At 45.8% G+C, this 21,193-nt stretch overlaps 1 protein-coding gene across 2 annotated transcripts in view; it reads right to left on the minus strand.

Annotated features, from left to right (window-relative positions):
- LOC126981461 (hemicentin-2-like) overlaps positions 1-21,193 on the minus strand; it is a 58,468-nt gene that overhangs the window by 16,749 nt on the left and 20,526 nt on the right. Inside the window, exons 7-11 of one of the 2 annotated variants that reach the window (XM_050832523.1) lie at positions 21,034-21,152; positions 18,543-18,708; positions 8,897-9,081; positions 2,813-2,945; positions 735-848 (exon numbers count right to left, since the gene is read on the minus strand). In XM_050832523.1, coding sequence (XP_050688480.1) covers positions 735-848; positions 2,813-2,945; positions 8,897-9,081; positions 18,543-18,708; positions 21,034-21,152 — 717 coding nt within the window. Of the gene's footprint in view, positions 1-734; positions 894-2,812; positions 2,946-8,896; positions 9,082-18,542; positions 18,709-21,033; positions 21,153-21,193 lie in introns of both variants that reach the window. The other variant, XM_050832522.1, reaches the window with a different exon arrangement.

Below are 21,193 nucleotides of genomic sequence, written 5' to 3' on the forward strand. Positions count from 1 at the left end.
CAGCAACTTTCGGTGGTGATGTCGTCGTGTGGTGCTGGCGGTGCTGCGTGACTCCAGTGCTCGGGGTGTGTGTGTGGGCGGGGTGGCCAGGCAGTCCCCCAGGGGGCCCAGTTTTCTCCCCTGCTCGTCTCTGGCTGGCGGGCGGCGGTGACCGAAAGGCCAACAAACGCAAACTCAATTTCGGTCACGTGAAAAAGGATAATACTCAGAGTAGAAATACAGAGAGAGAAACTTTAAACTGGTTTTCCTTAGTTCGTCACCTGAACAATATATTTTCCGAGACTTTCGCCGCCTTCGCCTTGAAGACGAAACCACTGCACAGGGAGGGGGTCAGGCAAGGAGGGTTAGGTCACATACCAGTTATTGCCACGGGGGAATGGCCAGGAATTAGCAATCATGTATTATGTATTAGCTAGATTAAGATTAAAATGAATGAATTAATGTCATGCTCTGCATATCATACATATATGCATATATACATAAAATATTTTATGAAAATTAATATAGAGTAGAAAACTATGAATAAGCTGGCATGATTTACTGGAAAAAGGAAAAGGCTGCCACAGGAGCCACAAAAGCGTCTATCCTACAATGATAACTGAGCGGCGCTAGCCAGGCCGCCCTGAGCCTATGGAGAAGCCAAGTGTTTGAGAGTGTCAGGGTCCAGAAGAGCCCTGTGCCCGGCGGCGCGGCGCGGGCGGGACTGACCAAGGCAGAACAGGAGGAATACTTACGGGAGAAGCACCACTTCTCTGTCTTGAAGGCGTAGAGGACGATGAGAGTGACCAGAACAAGGATGACCAAACAGGCGATGACGATGCCGATCACAGTGGACATGGACACGGGCTCTGCTGAGGGAGGGACACGCTGTAGTGGGGGCTTGGCTACATGTCCTGGTGGGGGAGGAGGGGAGGAAGGCGCCAGTTCACCTCGTCAGGCGCCAGCAGTCTTGCGTTGCTATTAACTACCCTAACACTGTCTTGCCCTGCACACATCACTTTATGACACTGTCCCTACACCCTGATAATCACGAGTAACAGCTATCTTAATCGTAGCCTTAAAACTATCTCAACAAGGCATGGATGCAGCCTAGACAATGCATTGCCTCTTATTTGTTCCTCAGTACATATAATATATCATGACAATTTATCCATGAGTTTAAAGTAATAGAAGAAGAAAACCTACAAGAAAATCAACAATCTACAAGGAAGTATAAGTCTTTCACACGGGTTTCCTCTTCTCTTAAGCAACGGTCCTGTAAGATGCATTTATCCTACAATGAAAACGTAATACTTTTGCCCACACAACGTAATAACTCCACGAGAAGCACTGCGCTGCCATTTGAGTATCTTTAACCCCGTCTGATTTCGCCTTGCAATTTCCAGTGCTTCGTCTCTCCGTTGCTAAAAGCTTCTCTGTTATGTGCTCGCTCCATGCCCAGCCTCACTATGCTCTGCGATGCGATAGACGGGCGGCGCTTCGCTACCTGGGCTGGCGCGGACAGGTGAGTGATCGTCGGGTTACCAGTTCCTTATTCATGAGTCAGGTGTGTGTCTGCCTTGATTAGCAGGTGTGTGGCGGGTGTGAGCTGGCTTCCTCCTCCCCTTGTCCCCCCACCAGCACAGAGAGTGGCTTGAAAATGAACACAGGCCGGCAAGGAGTTTGCAGAAGTTGAAATAAAGAAAGCTTGTAATTAATGGAAGCATAACTAATAAATATGCATACCAGAAATTTCAAAACAACACAACATAGGTAATTATAATACAGATAACAAATGAAGTGTGGAAGGTACTAAGTTGTAGAAGTAGTAATGAGGTATGTAGTTGTAGTAGTAGTAGTAGTAGTAGTAGTAGTAATAGTAGTAGTAGTAGAAGCAGTAGCAGCAGCAACAGAAGCAACAACAGTAGTAGTAGTAGTAGTAGTAGTAGTAGTAATAGTAGTAGTAGTAGTAGTAGTAGTAATAATAGTAGTAGTACTTGTAGTAGTAGTGGATTAGAAAAGAAGAAACAATACCAATAACAAACAAAGTTAGTATTTCTACTAGAAAACAAAATAATAAAGTAAAAGAGGAACTACAGTTCGTAATAATAATAATAATAATAATAATAATAATAATAATAATAATAATAATAATAATAATAATAATAATAACAAGCGGGTAGCAGGAGGAACAATTAGTGCAGCGGGAGGTGAGGGGGCGGGGGGGGGGAGGGGGATGGAAGGGTTATATAAGGTAAGTGCAGGGGGTGAGGGTGGCAGGGCGTGGGTGCGGGGTGCAGAGGGGAGGGGAAGCCAGGACGCGGGGTCACGGTCAAGGGGGACGGGAAGGGGGTCGGTGCGCCCCTGAGCCTCACACCTCGCCCTTCAGCCTAGCCAGGAGCGAGGGTGAGGGGGACTGGCTAAGTGTTGCTTGGGCAGTCACGCCACGCATTGCCTAGTGACTACAGCCTCTAGCGGCGACTACGGTGAGGTGACGAGGCCTAGGGTGGCTGTCTACACACACACACACACACACACACACACACACACACGATGGGCCACTAGTCTGCCTTTTCTAGTGCTGTGTAGCGGCGACTACGGTGAGCTAATGTGAAGTCTAGGGCGCGCACACACACGCACACGCACATGCACACACACACATACACACACACACACACACACACGATGGGCCATTTTTCTGTCTCTTTCAGTGCTGTCTAGCGGAGGGTCACGGGTTCGCCTTGATAGAAAGCGAGAGAGAAAGTTAGAGAGCAGCAGCACCAGCCTAGAGAGGACAGCAGCGCGGCGTGATGCGTGGCAGAGCAAGACCCACCGTTGACGCGCAGCTCCACGGCGTAGCGATCGGCGCCCTTCTCGTTCTGCACGTTGAGGATGTAGTCGCGGGAATCCGTCACGTCGGCGCCCTGGACACGAAGCCTGGCTGAGTAGCAGTCCTGGCGCGCGTCCTGCTGAGAGGGGTAAGGATTAGGCCATCTGACTCGTGGTGTGTGTGTGTGTGTGTGTGTGTGTGTGTGTGTGTGTGTGTGTGTGTGTGTGTGTGTGTGTTGCTTGGAAGGGGAGGGGGGGGGATTACTGTCAAAGATTCAGAAGGGGAATGGAAGTGGGGAATATAGTTTTTTTCTTTAGTGGAGGGAAAAAAGTAATGTTCAGGGTATCAACGAGGGAATGAAGGAAGAAATAAAAGAAAAAAAATGACAAAATGAAAAAGACAAGGAGAAAAAAAGCGATGTTCCGGGTATCAGCGAGGGAATAAAAGAAGAAATACGAGAAAATAAGAATATCTGAAAGAGAAAACCTTATACAAACACATCCTCGGTTGCTGAGTCTCTTATGAATCTCCTCCTCTTGAACTGGCAGGCAGGTAGGTAGGGGGACAGGTAGCAAGGCAGGGCAGGTACCAGGTATTCGTACGTACATAAAGGGGAGAAAAAACACGCTCCCTACGTGATTGTTTTCAGGTAACAAAGCGGTGGACGGAAAACAAGCGATGGAGAAGCGAGTAATGTTGAGCGCTCGTCACGCCGGTACATAAGGAACACAGCGATGTTTTGTAAGGGGAGTACAATGCCTTCCTTTTGAGCAGCGTGCGATGAATGGCGCGGAGACAGGGGTGGTTAGCGGGGCGGAGAACACCATAAAACACTTGCCAATTAAGTTATACAATAAAACTGTTGACACAAGAGGAGAAGGCTAACCCCAATTAAGGTGAAAACCCCCAAGGTAGGCCGCCAATTAAATTTGAAGTCATACAACTTTATTGGCGAAAACAAGATGAGGAACGTGGCGGAGGAGGGACCGGAACAAAATGAGGGAAGAAGAGAAGAGGGAAGGATGGGAGGGAAGGAAGGAAGGAGGAAGAATCAGCTACCTTATTTGTCGTGTAATCTAAAACCCGTATTTTTAAATATGTCAGCGCCTCAGTTCGCCCGGTTGAAGAGCCTCTCGTGGAAGTCGCGGGTATTGCTAGTGATAGTTTGACACGGCTTCTGAATCTTGAACAAACGAAAACTACTCATGAAAATCCAATTAATCTCCTCTGTGGCCTTAGCAAATAGTCGTAATGGGAGATCTATCCGTTTAAGAGTACGAACTAAATGTTAAAGGAGAAAATTCAACGTTAACGAGAGCCTGTATAGAGTTCCTTGAAGCGCAGCGTCACCGGATTCATTTAAATTTGTGTCGGCAACGGCTTTGATTTCGTTGCTGTAAAACTCGCAAATCCCGCCTCGCTGTGCGCCGCTCGATATGCAAATGACGCGAATGATACAATACAACAGCGAGGATTTCTTTTTTTTTTTGTCTGTGTCGCAATGTTAATCCCAAGCCGCTATGCGAAAGGTGGATCAGGTTAACTTATTCATGAAGGTGGATCGCGTTTAACAATTCATGGGAGTCGAGCGAGGGTGTGATGCATCCTCCCCCATCCCCCCCAGCCTTCCCCAACCCATCCCCCCTTCTCTCTCTCTCCCTGGGCCGTTGCTTTTTGTCTTTATTTTCGCGTGAATGTGGAAAAAAAATCGACGAAGAGCGTTACTTATTATTATTACGAGACGAATCAGGAAGAAATGGAAGAGTTCGGACACTGTAAGCTACCTGATCAGCTGCCCCCAAACACCTGAGACGCAAAGAAAAAGAACAAAAAGAACTTGAGCTAAAGGGAAACTTCTAAGGATAGCGAAAGAACACACACGAAAAAAAAAAAAAAAAAAAACTTGAGCTAAAGGAAAACAATGAGGATTGCGAAAGAACAAAAAGAGCTTGAACTTAAGGGGAAACTATGAGGATTGCGAAAGAACAAAAAGAGCTTGAACTTGAGGGGAAACTATGAGGATTGCGAAAGAACAAAAAGAGCTTGAACTAAAGGGAAACTTATGAGAATTGCGAAAGAACAAAAAAAAGAACTTGAACTAAAAGGGAAACTTATGAGAATTGCGAAAGAGCAAAAAAAAGAACTTGAACTAAAAGGGAAACTGTAAGGATGTCAAAAGAACAAAAGGAACTTGAACTAAACAGAGAAATAATAAGTATTCCAAAAGAACATAAAGAACTTGAACTAAATTATAATGATTACGAACAAAAACGAACATAACTGAATCAAAACAGGAGCATTTAGGGAAGAAATTTTGCAAGAACATCCTTTACTTTATAATCTCCAACATCGTAACCGCGGCTGCACACATATACTTGGCCTGAGAGGGAGGGAGAGAGAGAGAGGCAGCCCCGCGTAACACCACATGCTCGCTCGTGAAGCCCCCACTGATGAGGGTCTAGAGGGTGGCAATGTAGGGTGGGGTGGGGTAGGGGGAGGAGGGATAAAGAGCACCGGGTATTGCCTAAAGGGGTTCGAGCGGGTGTGCTTAACTGCTATAGCTCCTGTGACACCCTGAACGGTGGGGCAAAGGAGGGATTCTGATACTCTATGCCATCCTGTTATGTGGTTGACTGCTCTTGTGTATCAATCGTTCTCTTAAACCTATTTTGAGCGCCTGCATGGAGATCCGACTTCCTCCTATTTTCAGACGCTTTTGGCTCTCACAACAAATACTTCCAAAAGGTGCATAGAAGAGTCGGATTCCCATGAGTCTTTTCCAGAGAAGAATTGTCAGACTATCACTGCAGGGCTCATGAAACTAGCCCCCTTGGAAACACCCGCAAAACCTCTACGAAAGCCTTATTAAATGTGGAAGTGTAAGCCCGGACATGTTTGAGAATATGACCTATAATAGTGTTTTCCGGGCAGTGGAGGAGAATAATTCCGTGCCTTGTTGTTGTGGCGCTGTGGAGGTGGATGGTGGTGGTGGTGGTGGAGAGCCAAGGGGTTACGAACATGCTTCCTCCCTTTGCCTGCCGCTGCTGTGCCTTCACCAGTCCAAGCGTTTCAGGATGTTTGGAGGACGTGACTTGAACGCGAAGAGGAAACCTGACCTCTCCAACAACCGTCCCCACAATAACAACAACGCTAATAATAATAAACCCATAAAATAACGCTAAACGCAACACACAGTTTATTATACGTCGCGTGTCGCCCCAATTCGATTTCCCAACGGATCATCTGATTCCGCCGCGACTATTGTACACACGCGCGCCGAGCCTCCTCAGTCAACAGGGCCATGCAAACACGTATAATTCCCTCAGAGAAACGTTTCCCCACGCTGATCCGAGGCAAATTCTAGCGGCGGGGAGGATGATTACTACCGAACTGAAGCAATATTGAGGTCATTGAGCGGTTCCACGGCAAATCCATTCCCCGTGGCCGCTCGTTTGTACCCTAATGCACCTCACGTCCCCTCCGCTTATGAGGCCAAACTGTTGTGCCGTGATGCTGCTGCGGGTTGGCGAGGAGGGGGCTGGCGGGGTGCTGTGGCCGGACCCTGTGACGCCCCGCACGCTGGAGCAAATTATAGTGTCTGATGGTACTGTGACGCTCTGTATAGTGGAGGAAAGGAGTCTGATACCCCTTTGACGCCTTGTTCGGTAGAGAAAAGGAAATTGTCTGAATCCCTTTGCCGGTATGTTGGCCCTATTGGAGGGAAGCAAGATGGCTGGTGTTCCTCTGATTTCTTGAATACGGTGGTGAAAAGGAGGGGTCTGACGCTCTGTTCTTTTGTTCTGATTATGAGGTCGAACGCTCTTGTGTACCGATACCTTTTCTTATTCTGCGTGACTGCTTGGTGTCCTGCGTTGCCCAGAGAGTGATAGCAAGGGAGGTTTTTAAGTCCAGTGGTGTTTGCTTCGATGTGGAGTTGAACAATGCGGTTCAATGATGATTTAGTTTATCGTGACCAAATCTGCGGCACTCTACGTCATCTAATGTTGAGGGAATTGGAAGAATGACGAGGTACTGATGTTTTCTATATGATCTGTTGTGATTCTCTTCCTATGATGTCAGCTCTTAATTCATGCTTTCACTTTTACTGTGGGAACCTGTAAGTTGGTTTTGTCTCCTGAGCGGAAGGGCATAGCTCGTCACCGGCCGCCTTGTAGCTCCATTGGCAGGCCTCGTGGATAGACTTGTGCCCTGAGTCTCCCTTTCCGTATGCCGTAACTCGACTTGTTAGGTTCGCGACGCTTGATTCTACCGTCCACTGAGTTCACAAATGACTCGAGTTGCCGGAGAACGAGGAGGAGGGGGAGAAGGAGGAGGAGGGGGAGGACCACCGACTCACTCCGGCAGCCCAAAGCCTTTATGGGATGACTTGCCCCCCGAAACATAATGAGAGGCAAGTATAACCCTGATTAGAGAGAAGGAAGGGAGGAAGGAAGGAAGGAAGGGAGGAAGGGAGGGGAAGGGAGAGAGGAAAGGAAAGAGAGAGACTGGTGAGAGGTGCAAATACATAAGGAAGGAAAGAGGAAGGAACAAAGAGAGACGGAGAAGGCAATGGGAAAGAGTGGGAGGAAAGAGGAAAGGATATAGGGAGGAGATACGAAGGGATGGATAAAGTAGGAAAGGGAAAGAGGAAGAGGAGAAGGAAAGTGGAGGAGGAGGAGGAGGAGGAGGAGGAGGAGGAGGAGGAAGGAAGGTTATTCTTGGTAGGCGATAAACGAACTCTTTGATCCCTCTGCCGGACACACTTGACGAGGCTCCAGAAAACTCCTCCGCCGTGCGCCGCCTCCGCCACTGCCTGAACGGAGAACACCTTTAGGCTATACGTAATAAGTTTCGCTATTAAAGGTTACGCACGGGCGGAGTTGTATAAATACCTTCAAGGAAAGTGGAGTTCGTTAAACCTTGGAGTGTCGGGACGAAAATATTGCCCAACTTGAAGGCGAGCTTTGTGCTGATCCCAATTTATTTCCTTAGCCGTGTGCTTTAAACTTAAACTCTTATACTTATGATGCAGAGATACGAGCACGGGAATGGGAGAGGTTACTGAGGAGAGACTTACGTGGTACTGAATGAACCTGGCTGTGACATGCTGGGCGGAGACAGAAAAGAAATAAGTTGACGATGCAGGAATCCATGCAGAATGTATTGCCGAAACAAGACTGAGGACCCAAAGAAACCGGAGTCAGGAGCAACAATTCAGGGCGGAGGTGGAAGTCGCCGCTGCACTTCGGAAAGTTTCTCACAGGAGGAAGACACTTTTCGCGGCGGTGACGGAGCGGGTATCCAGAGGGAGGCTGCGAGGGGCGAGCCTTCGAAACAAACTTGAGTCGCTTCAGGTAATCGTCCTCAGAGGAGCCGTTAATCACTTTTAGGATGAATGACTGTCCCGAGAGAGCCGACAGACACCCGGAAGACAGTCATCATGCAGATCTCAGGTGAAGAAAACGCCTTCGACGAAATTACTCACGACCGGTGTTGCATAGAGACCGTGGATCACTCCCAAGATGAACACCTGCCTCCATAGAACCTCAAGACACCTCCACCAAGACTGTCATGCAGATCTCACGTGATGCAAAATACCTGAGACGAAATTATTCACGGCCTGAGTTACATAAATACTGTGAATCACTCCCAAGATGAACACCTGCCTCCATAGAACCTCAGGACACCCTCAAAGATTGTCATGCAGATCTCACGTGATGGAAAATACCAGCGCCAAGATTCTTCACGGGCGGAGTTCATAAATACTGTGAATCCCTTCTAAGATGAGTGAATACCCGCCCCCAGGAAGCCTCAAAACACCCCTTAAAGACTGTCATGCAAATCTCACGTGTTGCTGAATACTTGAGCAAAGATTATCAACGGCCCGCATAAATAGGATGTATACCCGTCCCCAGAGCGCCTCAAAACGCCCCCTAAAGACTATCATGCAAATTTCACGTGTTGCAGAATACCTGAGCAAAGATTATCAACGGCCCGAGCTGCATAAATAGGATGTATACCCGTCCCCAGAGCGCCTCAAGCCACCCCCGAAAGACTGACATGCTGATCTCACGAATAGCAAAATACCTGCGCCAAGTTCTCCGCTACGTAGCGCCCCCTGCCGTTGCCTGCCTCCAGCCGCAGAGATCCCCACTCCCACGAGGCGCTGGACGGGCGGGGGTCGGAGCAAAAGACGATCTGGATCACGGCGTCCTGGCCCTTCTCAACCTGCACGTTCCGCTCCACCGTGTACCGCAACACCTGGGGAGCACCTGAAACCGGAGACACAGGTGAGTAAAGCAGTGGTTGAATTCTGCCTATGTCTAAGGAGCTTCATAGACAGCCTTGACTAACTGACCTCGAAAACAAGAGTGTCGAAGCTGGGAAGAACTTAAGACTCGAATCGGGGTAAAAAGGAAGAAGGAAATGCACTTGTAACTCCATCACGAAAGGAAACTCGACACGAGGCCATTATGGAGCGTATGGAACGGAACAACCCCATTCACTCACCCACCAGCCATCCCACCCTCTCTCCTACCAGTCCCCAATCCACCCATTCACCCACCAGCCCAACCAATAACACACCAACCCACACACTCACACACCCACCCACCAGCCCACCCACTACAACCAACCACTTTGCTCCCTTACCCACTCCATCGGCCACGCCCATCCACACCCAGCCAGCACACTCATACACCCTCTCCCTTTCCCTTCCCTCCCTCCCCCCTCGGCACTTTGGTCGGTAAGTCAAGAGGCGCCGCTGGAAACAATAGCGCGCCCAGTATTCAGCCTCAATCAGGGTGCGGTGTCGAACGTGATGCGGCCGACTTAATGCAGCTTTCCACGGGTTAAATCAATCTCTCTCTCTCTCTCTCTCTCTCTCTCTCTCAAAGGACTGCTTACGAATAAAAAAAAAAAGAATTCCACGATTACTAAAGTAAAAAAAAAATCTAAAACTGAAATATGAGATAATGATGTCGAATGCTGCTGATGATAGTGATTAAAAGTTGATGGTGATTATGATGATTTTAATACTGGTGATAGTGAGGCAGAAATAATAGTGACAAGTAGTGTTTGAGGACTGTTCTGTTAGCTTTTTTATTATAAGCTTTTTTCATCATCATTTTGTTTTATAGAATCGCATTTACAGACCAGCCAAATACGGAGTCCCAGAAAGCAATGCCCTGTAGATCAATGGCCTGGCTAATACATTCGGAACAAAGGTAAATGTATACAATTATATTCTAAGTGTGAGCCTCCCCAATGACAGGCCTAGATGAGAGAAAATGAAAGAGTAAGATAAATAGATAAATAGATAGGCAGATAGACAGATACAGACAGACAGGTAGACGGACAGACAGACAGAGACTCATCTAAACAAATCTGGTACAAGAAAATCGTGTGTCTGGAAAATAAAATCTCCCAGAAATAGAACGGCGAGAAGATGAGAAGAAAGATGAGAGACAATTAAGAAGGAAGAGGAGGAGGAGGAGGAAGAGAAAGAGGAGGAACACGAAGAAGAGAAAGCAGAGTCTGAATTGCGGCGGAAGAAGAAAACGAGAACGCGAAGGAGAGGGAAAAAACACGAAAAAGGGAGAGAGGAAGGAGACCAGAGAGAGAGAGAGAGAGAGAGAGAGAGAGAGAGAGAGAGAGAGAGAGAGAGAGAGAGAGAGAGAGAGAGAGAGAGAGAGAGAGAGAGAGAGAGAGAGAGAGAGAGAGAGAGAGAGAGAGAGAGAGAGAGACGGACCCTAAAGACAACATGTAAGGAAGAATAAGGAACCCGGCCAAAAGGGAGGAGGCTGCAGTTTCATTTGGCATCTTCCCTGCGTTATCATACTTCCCTCACTTCTTCCCGGCTCTCCACTCGGTCCACGCAACACACAAGACAACACAGCGCATCACAGGACCATACAACACATCATACCATCTCCTGCGTCTCCATATCTCCCCTCTCGCTGCCTCATCTCCCCTCGCTAAGGCCTGGATGGCATCACGCACCCCTTTTCTGCCTCTTTTCTCTCCGTCCTAACCCTCTTCAGTCCTCCCCTTGTCGCGTCTCCAAAGGGAATCTGATCCTTCTTCACAGGAGCTAAATACTCTCTCTCTCTCTCTCTCTCTCTCTCTCTCTCTTCCTTTTCCTCCTTTCCTTCAACTTAGATTAAATTTAAATGTTTTCCAGCCTTTAGATCCATTGAACGTTCACTTTACTTCTCTCTCTCTCTCTCTCTCTCTCTCTCTCTCTCTCTCGACATATCTATTTCCCTTTGTTTCTTTTCTAGGATTTGACAGTGTAAGGCATTTTCCCATCTCCCGTTTTCTTTATTTGTTGGCCCTAAAATTTGTATCAGTGCCCCCTTAGCCTCCATTCTGGCCACCCGTCGCCGCTGCAAATCGAGCGCCAGTATATTCTTGAAATGGCTGGGCCCGTATAATAATGGGACTGTTATTCATCGTAAATCCGGCTCATACCTGTCGTAAAAAATTAAAGGTAGGAAGATATGTGTGTGTGTGTGTGTGTGTGTGTGTGTGTGTGTGTGTGTGTGTGCATCTAATTACCGCAGTTGTACTTTTTTTTTTTACGAGCGCCAGACAAAGAATAATAATGAGCTTTTACAAAATACGAAAAAAAAAATCCGTTTCGTCCATGAGAAAGTTTTACCATATTGCATTGGCGTCATTACATAAATACCTTTGAACCATTGACTTAATATTGTTTTTATTTTATTTCTTCCTCAGTTATGAACAATCTCTCTCTACATATATTCATCTATCTATCTATCTGTCTATCCATCTATCTAGCTATCTCTCTCTCGCCCTGGGTTCAACTATATACTTCTGAATCGTTGACCTTTTTTTATAATTATTTTCTTTTTTTACTTTTTCCTCAGTTTTGACATATAAAAGTTCATAGCAGAGTTGTGACCAGGAACAAGCTCTCTCTCTCTCTCTCTCTCTCTCTTATAATTATTTTCTTTTTATACTTTTTCCTCAGTTTTGACATATACAAGTTCATAGCAGAGTTGTGACCAGGAACAAGCTCTCTCTCTCTCTCTCTCTCTCTCTCTCTCTCTCTCCCCTTTTAGCCGGCACTTCAGCGGGTTATCAGCGGCATGGACTCGTGATCCGTCCATTTAGGGCTCATGCTGCTGTTAGTCGCCGTCTGCCAATGAATGATGAACACTAACACAGAGAGCCCACACTGACCCTCCCCTTAAGCCACCCTGTCCAATCCTTTACCTCTCCTCCTAATGCCTGTCTCTTTTAACGTTCTGCTTCTTTCCTCTTCACTGTTACCAGGATCCTGACTGTTGCTATCTTGTCTCTTTCTCGTCCATACTGCCCCTTCTCGCACCCTTCCTCTTTTTCTTTCACCTCCCTAATATCCCCTAATTGAAGTCTGTTTCCACCCTGCTTCTTCCTCTCCCATGCTGTCCCTGTCTTAAGCCATCTTGCCTGCCCTTTTTCTCTTCCTCTTCCTCTTCCTCCATTCTAATATCCCTCTGTTTAAACCCCCTAAATGTTACTCTTTATCCACCTTTTATCTTCATCTACTTTACTGCCTCTTTTTCGCCCTCACTGAGCTCAAGATCGATCAGCTGACGCCCTCGACGACACGCCCTTACCATTTCCTTGCTTCCCAACCAAGAAAAAAAAACACAGGTAAAAGCGTGAGGGTCTTGTGGACGGCACTCGACCTAAAGAAAACGAGAGGCGAGGTGAGAGGTGTGTGGGGTGTGTGGGAGTGGGTGGAGGGAATCGAATCCGCTTTCCTCGAGTCTGTTGTCAAATCAAACGAAGAGATGGCGCTGAACGGGGTGGGGTGTAGGTAAGGGGTGGAGGTGGGGAGCATCCGTTTCCCTCTCGTCTACTGTCAAGGTAAACGGGGGTATATAAGGTGGGAGTAATAAGTGGGAGTTGATAAGCCTGTTGCCAAGCGAAACGGGGATAAACGAAATGAAGATAATCGGTGGAGTTGCTAAAAAAAATGTTGTCTTTGCGTCTGGTGGTGAGCTTAACTGGGCTAAAGGTGGTGGAAAAATAAGTAAGGTTAAAAAGAACTCGTTTTCCTCCCATCTGTTGCAAAGTTTTTTTTGTTTAGTTTGTGGTTAGTTTATTTACGTTTTCTGTTATGTATGATTTTTTTTGTTATGGTTATTATCGTTCTTTTAATATTTTCCTTCTTTTTCAATGGTGGAATATTTACTTTGTGTGTTTTTTTACTCCTTTTCTCTCTTTTCGTCACCTTTTATTTGTTATTCTTATTCATTATTTTACTTTTTTAACTTTTCAATGTTTTTATGTTAACTTTGGTGCTTCTTTTAAACGGAACTGAACATGATGGAGATAACAAATGATGAGGCTGATGTGAATTCGTCCTTGCCTCCGTTGCCAAGCTAAACAGAGAGAATGAACGGAGAGAAACGGGGTGGAGATAATAGGTAAAGTTAGTTAATATTCGTATTCCTCGCGTCAGTCTAGTAAAACAAACAAACAAACGTGGCAAACGGGAGCATAGGAGTGGGGGAGCCTCGAGAGGGGGCCGCCTGATGTGAGTGGCCTCAACACGCCGCCTCCCCTCCGGCGGCGGCGCGTGGAATCAAAGAAACAAGGGCTCAGTGTGTCCCCTTGTGGTGTCCCCCGAGGAGCGCCGCGCCGGGTTCACTGAAGGGTCTACATGGCCGGCGTGAGGAGGAAAAAGGTGGAGGAAAAAGAGGAGGAGGTGGAAAATGACTAAGAAAATGGATGAGGAGGAAAAGAAAAGTAAAAAAATGAGAGAGAAGTAGAAGGATAAGAAAAAAATAAGCAACACAGAAAGGAAACGAGTGGAAAGTGAAAAAAAAGGGATGATAGAGGAAAATAAAAGAAAGTGTAAAGTGTATTAGAGAAAAAGAAAGAAAGGAGAAAAGCACAATACGAGAGAGAATAATGGCATGAAGAGTATATATAACTTAGATAATCCACACAAACAAACAAACAAACAAACAAACAAAAAAAGACTGAAATCGCTCTTACTCATTACAAAAAAAAAAAAAAATGTAGCTTACACGAAAAAAAAACAAACAAACAAACAAACAAACAAGCAATAACATAATAATCGGAACAAGAAAAAAAACCACACTCTATGACACGCCCCCCCCTTTTCCCCTCCTCCCCCCCTCCCCAACAAACCAACATAACAAAACAAAAGCGAATCGCAGACACGTTAGGGCGGAATGGGTGTGGAGCGACTGGCCAATCAGGAGTCGTGTTTCTAGGCTGGGCCCAAAAAGGCTTACAAAGACCCACTATTGATTCATCGACTGATTCTGACGAGGGGGGGGAAAGAGGGCAGCGGAGGAGGAGGAGGCGGAGGAGGAGAAGGAGGAGGAATTGGAGGAGGAAGAAGGAAGAGGAGAGAAGAGAATGAAGAAATAGATGATAAAGAGGAAAGGAAAAACAATAATAACAAGAAGAAGAAGACGAAGAAGAGAAATAGGAGGAGGAGGAACTGGAGGAGGAAGGAAGAGGAGAGAAGAGGAAGAAGGAATAGATGATAGAGGAGAGGAAAAAATAATAACAAAAGGAAGAAGATAAAGAAGAGAAAGGGGAGGAGGAGAAGAAAAGGATGAAGAAGCAGAGAAAAAAGAGAAGAGAAAAAAGACGAAAAAAATGGAAAAAATAATAAATGAACAACAGCAAGAAAAAAAAGGAAAAAGATGTGAAAAAATAACAACAACAAGAAGAAAAAGACGAAGAAAAAAAGAAGAAAAAGAGAACCGCAAAAAATAACAACAATAATAAAAAGACGAAGAAGAGAAAGAATAACAAGAGGAACATTAGGAAGAACAAGAAGAAGAAGAACACGAATAAGAAGAAAACTGAAAAAAAAGAATAGAAAGAAAAAAACGTCGACAATGATGATGATGATGATGATGATGATGAGGAGGAGGAGGAGGAGGAGGAATGAGGAATATAAGGAAAATGAAAGAAAAACAGAAGGGGAGGAAAAAAAATGAATAATGAATAAAAGAAACAAAATGAAGATGAGAGAGAGAGAGAGAGAGAGAGAGAGAGAGAGAGAGAGAGAGAGAGAGAGAGAGAGAGAGAGAGAGAGAGAGAGAGCCATGAGAGTGCCATGGGAAGGGGAACATAAGGGCAACGTAAGACAAAGGGAAGGGAAGGGAGGGAGGGAAGGGAAGGGAAGGGAAGGGAGATAACGGAGATAAGGTGTGGACGCAGGTGAGAAAATAAGGAAGTGGATGAAGAATGATGATAAGAAAATGGAACAATGAAAATAGAAATGGAGGAAGAGGAGAAGGAGGAGGAAGAGGAGGAGGAGCGTGAAAAAGTGTATCTATAAGTGGAACAGGCAGGAAAAGAGTGATGGAGGGAGGAAGGGAGGGAGGTGACGAGTTAGGGAGGGACGGAACACTTTACGAGAGGGAGGAGGAATATTTAAGACGGAGGAACTGGAGGGGTCAGTAGAGGGAGGGAGGAAGGGAGAGAGGGAGGGAGGGTGAGAGAGAGGGAAGGAACAATGGCCGTAAGACGAGACCGTGGAGGATGTTGTAGACCAGTAGCGATCAACAAGATTACTCACATTTCTGCTCTTCTCTCCCTCCCTCCCTCCCTCTCTCTCCCTCTCCTTCCCTCCCTTCGTTTATCGCATTCCTCTTGATTTCCTCTTCTCTCTGTCCCTCCTTAATTTCCTTCCACTCACTCCCAGCAGCGAGTAGGAAAGTTTTATGCAAGACACGTAAGAATCATAAACTTTATACCGATGACTCAAGGAGGAGGAAAAGGAAAAAGCACAGTGTAGTTATTTGAACGGTGTCTTTCTTTATACCTGGAAGCAAAAGTCAGGTATAGCCAGGTACACAAGGCCACAGTACACCTCAGAGAATAGAGACAAATCGAAGGCCTATACCGCACGTCAGAGATAAATGGTGCCATGTTTTATTCTCTGATACTCCATCGATTCCGGGGACGAGAGGGGACAGCGAGGGGAAGGGAAGTGCGGCTGAACACAAATCAAATGAACGCTGAGGAGAGTATTTGCCCCACGTGCCTGTGTTGACTCGGTAAGGAAACATGCAGGAGGCGACCCTTAGACTTTTCTTCTTAGTTTATTGACCGTGGGTAGCGACATAGACAGTAAAATATATAGACTAGAGCGACGTGAATGTGTTAATGGTAGCCTCAACCCTCATTCTAGCTAGGACGATAGATAGACAGATAGATAGAGAGCATGAAACAGAGAGACAGACGGACAGACAGACGGACCGATATGTAGAATGTAGCCTCAACAGACAGACGGACCGATATGTAGAATGTAGCCTCAACCCTCATTCTAGCTAGGACGATAGATAGACAGATAGATAGAGAGTATGAAACAGACAGACAGACGGACCGATAAGTACTGCAGAATGTAGCCTCAACCCTCATTCTAGCTAGGGCGATAGACAGACGGATAAATGGATAGATAGATATACAGACATAAAGAGGGAGTGAAAGAGAGAACAGGCAGACAGACAGACGGACAGACAGACAGACCACCAGCCCCTTAACCCGAGGACGTATCTACTGGCGGAGGTTTCGTGGAGGTGGAGGTGGTGGAGGTGGTGGTGGTGGCGGTGGTGGTGCAGGCCTTTGTGCTACGGGCCCTGTTGTTGTTTCTATCTCTCTCTATCCGCCGGTTTTTTTTTATTGTTTTCATCACCCGCGCAAAACCTTTCTTTTATCCTTGTTTTTTCCCCGTAACGCAAATTGTTTTATTTTAACTCTTGTGTTTTTTGTTTTCCCGAAAGAAGCGAACACCTACAGCAAAATGGAAAAAATAGTCCATGGAGAAAGGAAGGGTCAAGGAGGGGAGGGCAAAGAGAACGTGTGGGAAAGGAGAACAGAAGGAAAATAGAATGAAAATGTGAAAAGGAAAAAATAGAAGAAGAGCAGAAGGAAGAGAGTATAGAATAGAAGAGAGTACTGAAGAAGAGAGTATAGAAGAGAAGAAGAAGAGAGTATAGAAGACTAGAGTATAGAAAAGTATAGAAGAGTATTGAAGAGAAGAAGAAGAGAGTATAGAAGAGAGGAGGAAGAGAGTATGGAAGAGTATAGACGAGTATAGAAGAAGAAGAGATTATAGAAGAGAGTATACAATAGAGCAGAAGGAAAATAGAATAAAAAAACGAAAAGGAAAAAAAAGAATGGCAAAGAAAAGGTATAGGAGAGAGATAGTGGAGTGTAATTTTTAATGTCTCGGGCTGGAGTTTCAGGTTTCAGCTTTTTTACACTAAACCCGTTACCGTTCTGACATAGATGGCGTGGTCTGACAATAAAGTGACCTACATGCGTGGTGGTCTCCTGGTGGGTCTGACATGCTCGTATTCTGAAACTTTCGGGTCTCAAGCCCACAAAGGCGATTAATTGCGTTCTTATGAGTTTACTTCACATTCATGGTGCAGAGGACTTGTCAATTCACCACTAGACTCATAAAACTACCCATGGAAATACGTACACCTCCTACGGGTCTGACACATGTCCGTATCCTTACACATTCGGCTCTCAAAACAAAAATTCCCGAAGTCAACAAAGATGGTGTTAGGTCCCTATGAGTTTTCTTCACATTCATGGTGCAGAAGCCTTGTCAAACCACCACTAGACTCACAAAACTACCCATGGAGATACCACCACTAACTCCTACCAAAGCCTCGTCAGTCAAATGTGGGTGGAAGTCCTGAAATGTCTGAGAAAATGAGTCTTCGCTTCCTACCAAACTCCTTCTCCTTCAAGCCGGTTTGCACGAGATACATTAGCCAGAGACTGAATAAAAATAAGTGCTCTTTTCGACAAGTCAAGGAGGTTTAAGTTTGTGTCCCGCGGTTCTGAGCCAGTGTTGAGTCCGTGCAGGAAGCGCCGCACTTAACACTCCTTCTCCGAGACCGTAAGCTTCTACTCCTCATCTTCCACGACGTGCCAAGTATCTCGGGAATCTTACGAGTCTAGCGGCGGAAGATGCAGTGGAGAAGAGTGATTCCAGACGTCTGAATGTGAGGGAGGGAGGGAAGGACAAGGGTAAGGAGGGCGGAAGGGAAAGAGAGACGGAGAGAGGAAAGGAGGGAGAGTACGGTAAAATCCTGTGTGTGAGTTATTATGAGGAAAAATGAGAGAGAGAGAGAGAGAGAGAGAGAGAGAGAGAGAGAGAGAGAGAGAGAGAGAGATGAGGGATGGAACAGACACGGGAAGGGCGGAACGGAAGGAGGAGGAGGTTTGGACGTATTTTCGCCCCATTTCTGGTCGTATTTCTGAACAACCTCGTTAATAACTCAGAAATATCGTTGGGCACAGATGACCTCCCCAACCACGTCAGACTGCGGGGGGAGGAGGAGGAGAAGGGGGAGGAGGGGAAGAGGAGGACTAGGAAAAAAGGATGGGAAGGGAGATGGGAGAGTAGTACGGGGCATAACATGGGGTAGGAAGGAGGAAAAAGCCAGTCCCATACGAGATAACAATCAAAACACTAATATCTCCCAACACATCATTAAAAACTACCCCAATAACAACAATAACAAAAAAATCCAGCCCTATACGAAATAACAATCAAAACACTAATATCTCCCAAAACATAATTAAAAACTACCCCAATAACAACAACAATAACAAAAAAATCACTTAAAACACTAAACGGCATAGAAAACGATATCCTGCTCCACAGTATCCATAGAAAACGTGGATAATTTTAAGGGGTACTTGCCTACGACCTCAACGATGATGGGTTGGCTCCGGTCTTCCACTTCCTGGCCGTGTAGGAAGGACGAGGCCACGCACACGTACTCCCCCTGGTGCTCATACATGACGTCCTCCAGCAGCAGTGTTCCGTTGTGGCCACGAATCTTCTCCTCCTGCGTGTCTGGTATCGTCTGTTGGTGGGAGGGTTGGAAGGTCAGCCAAACGAGGAGTCAACAGAGATGGGGAGAGAGAGAAGAGGAAGAGGAGGAAGGTGACAAAAGTTGGAGGATGAGAGAGATAGGGAAGGGCATTTTGTACAGTGAAATTTGTTACATTATCTGGAAAACGAGCATTGTATCAGTATTAGTATTAGCAAATGAGAGAAAAATATTGGTGAGAAGGAGAATGAATTAGAAGGGAAAGCAGTAGAAATTGAAATGAAGAGAAAAAGGAAGGAGGAATAGAATGAAGAGAGAGTGGAATGATGAATAGGAGAAGGATGAGCCGGAGAAAAAGAAAAGATGAGTTGATAAGAAGGAGAAGGAGAAACAGGGAATGAGTACATCGGGGTTGGCAATCGGTTGAGTTCAAAGAGGCGTGAACTTAGAAAAATGTCACACTATTATAAAGAAAGATATTATAGCACATATACAAACACTAAAAAAAATATACTTTAGAATGCTCACCAAAAGCCTTATACTAGAGCTTAAATCAAGACGAAAAAGCGAAACAGGAGAACGTGAAGGAATTAATCACATAAAAGACTAACAAACAAACCAGACGACGATCAAAGCGGACATCTAACCGTGTGAGATGAGGCAGAATAAGTCAACATCATGAGTCAGCGGGCGACCTTTTAAGAGAGCACTGACTTGAATAACAATCAATAGCGTGTTCCGAGAAAGCCGTGACATCTCTTCAGGGGTTCTGAGTACAGACTGGTGCCATTCTCCTCCCTCGCTTCCTGGAGACCGTGATGTGAGCCTCTCGGAAGTTGCATAAAACAGTAACGAAGAAAGGAAACGAAAATGAAAAGAAAAATTAAGAAAACGAAAGTAAGAATTGAGCTGACGTGTTGTATGAAATAGGAACGAAGAGGAGACGAACGTAAGAATTGAGCTGACGTGTTGTATGAAATAGGAACGAAGAGGAGACGAACGTAAGAATCGAGCTGACGTGTTGTGTAAAATAGTATCGAAGTGGAAATGAGCGTAGTAATTGAACTGACGTGTTGTATAAAATAGTATGTAAGTGGAAATGAACGTAAGAATGGACCTGACCCGTTAAGTAAAAGAGTATCGATGTGGAAATGAACGTAAGAATTGAACTGACGGATTGTATAAAATAAGATCACGCTGACGCCTCTCGTTCTCTCTCTCTCTTCTGGCTTTTCTTGTTATTTTCCTTCCTCTTCCCGCCGAGAGTCTGGGAGAGCATCGGCACTAAAGAAATAAGTTTGGTGATCTGTTCGTCTGCACCAGTGACCCACTCCGTTACTTGCTGCCTCTTATCCGGAGCCCCGCCAGCGCGTCTCCAGCCATCTCCCTCCAGACACATCTTACCCCTACACTACCTACGCTTCCTTGTCTCGTCCCTCCTACAGCGACTCTAAACAAGATGAAGTCTCCAGTTTTACGAGAGAAAGAGAATAAAAAAACGATATACAGACTAGGCAGGATATTATGTGAGGTGAAAGACGGATATCACCTCTACTTTGCCAAGACACTCCTTTTGATTATTTTGTTGACTTTCTTAATGGAAATGAAAATAGAAAGAAAACGACTGAACTGTGCCGCTAAAAAGATAAGGGTGACAACAAAACCTCGTAAAAACTTGAGTTACTCGCCTGTTGAATTTCTGAAAGCGTAATGACGAAAACAAAGATCTTGCTTATTTCGTTGACTTTCTTAATGGAAATGAAAATAGAAAGAAAACGACTGAACTATGCCACTAAAAAGATAAGGGTGACTACAAAACCTCGTAAAAACTTGAGTTACTCGCCTGTTGAATGTCTGAAAGCGTAATGACGAAAACAAACATCGGTAGGCAAAGTTTGGAGGAATTTACAAGTGAAAGGATAAAGAGCTAAAGAAACTGTCGGCAACCATGGATCACTGACAGTATATAGTAAACCTGCATTTGACTGACAGAGTATGAGAAGAAAATAAAGGAAAAATAATGAAAGGCAGAGAGTACCAGAACCTTCAAGAAAAAGAGATGAAGAAATGACATAGCCGCTTAACACTACAGACAGCCCTGGGTTACTAACGAGGACCAACGTTGCTAGATTGTCGTACTCAGCCGCTTATATTTTCCGACTTCCTACCCCACAACTGTCTTCAGGGCTCCAATAGCGAAACTCAGTTATAGTTATCGTTAAAAGAGTTAGATCCTGATGTTTCTTGGCAATAGTTAGGCGTCAGAAACCGGTAAATACTATGCTCTGAGTACGACAATCTGGCACGGTGACGAGGACATACCAGTGGGGGGGCGGCAGGTAACGGCTCGGCACTCACCTGGATCCACTTGTAGCGCGGGGGCGGGTTGGCCTCGGCGGTGCACTCCAGCAGCGTGTGATTGTGGAGGGTGGCGGTGACGACAGGGGCGGGGCCGGCCTGGATGACGTGGGGGCGGTCTGGGGGCGACAGGTGACAGGGGGGGGAGGGTATTAACAGG

This window comes from Eriocheir sinensis, chromosome 48 (genome assembly GCF_024679095.1).
Source record: "Eriocheir sinensis breed Jianghai 21 chromosome 48, ASM2467909v1, whole genome shotgun sequence".
NCBI classification, from domain to species: Eukaryota; Metazoa; Arthropoda; class Malacostraca; order Decapoda; family Varunidae; genus Eriocheir; species Eriocheir sinensis.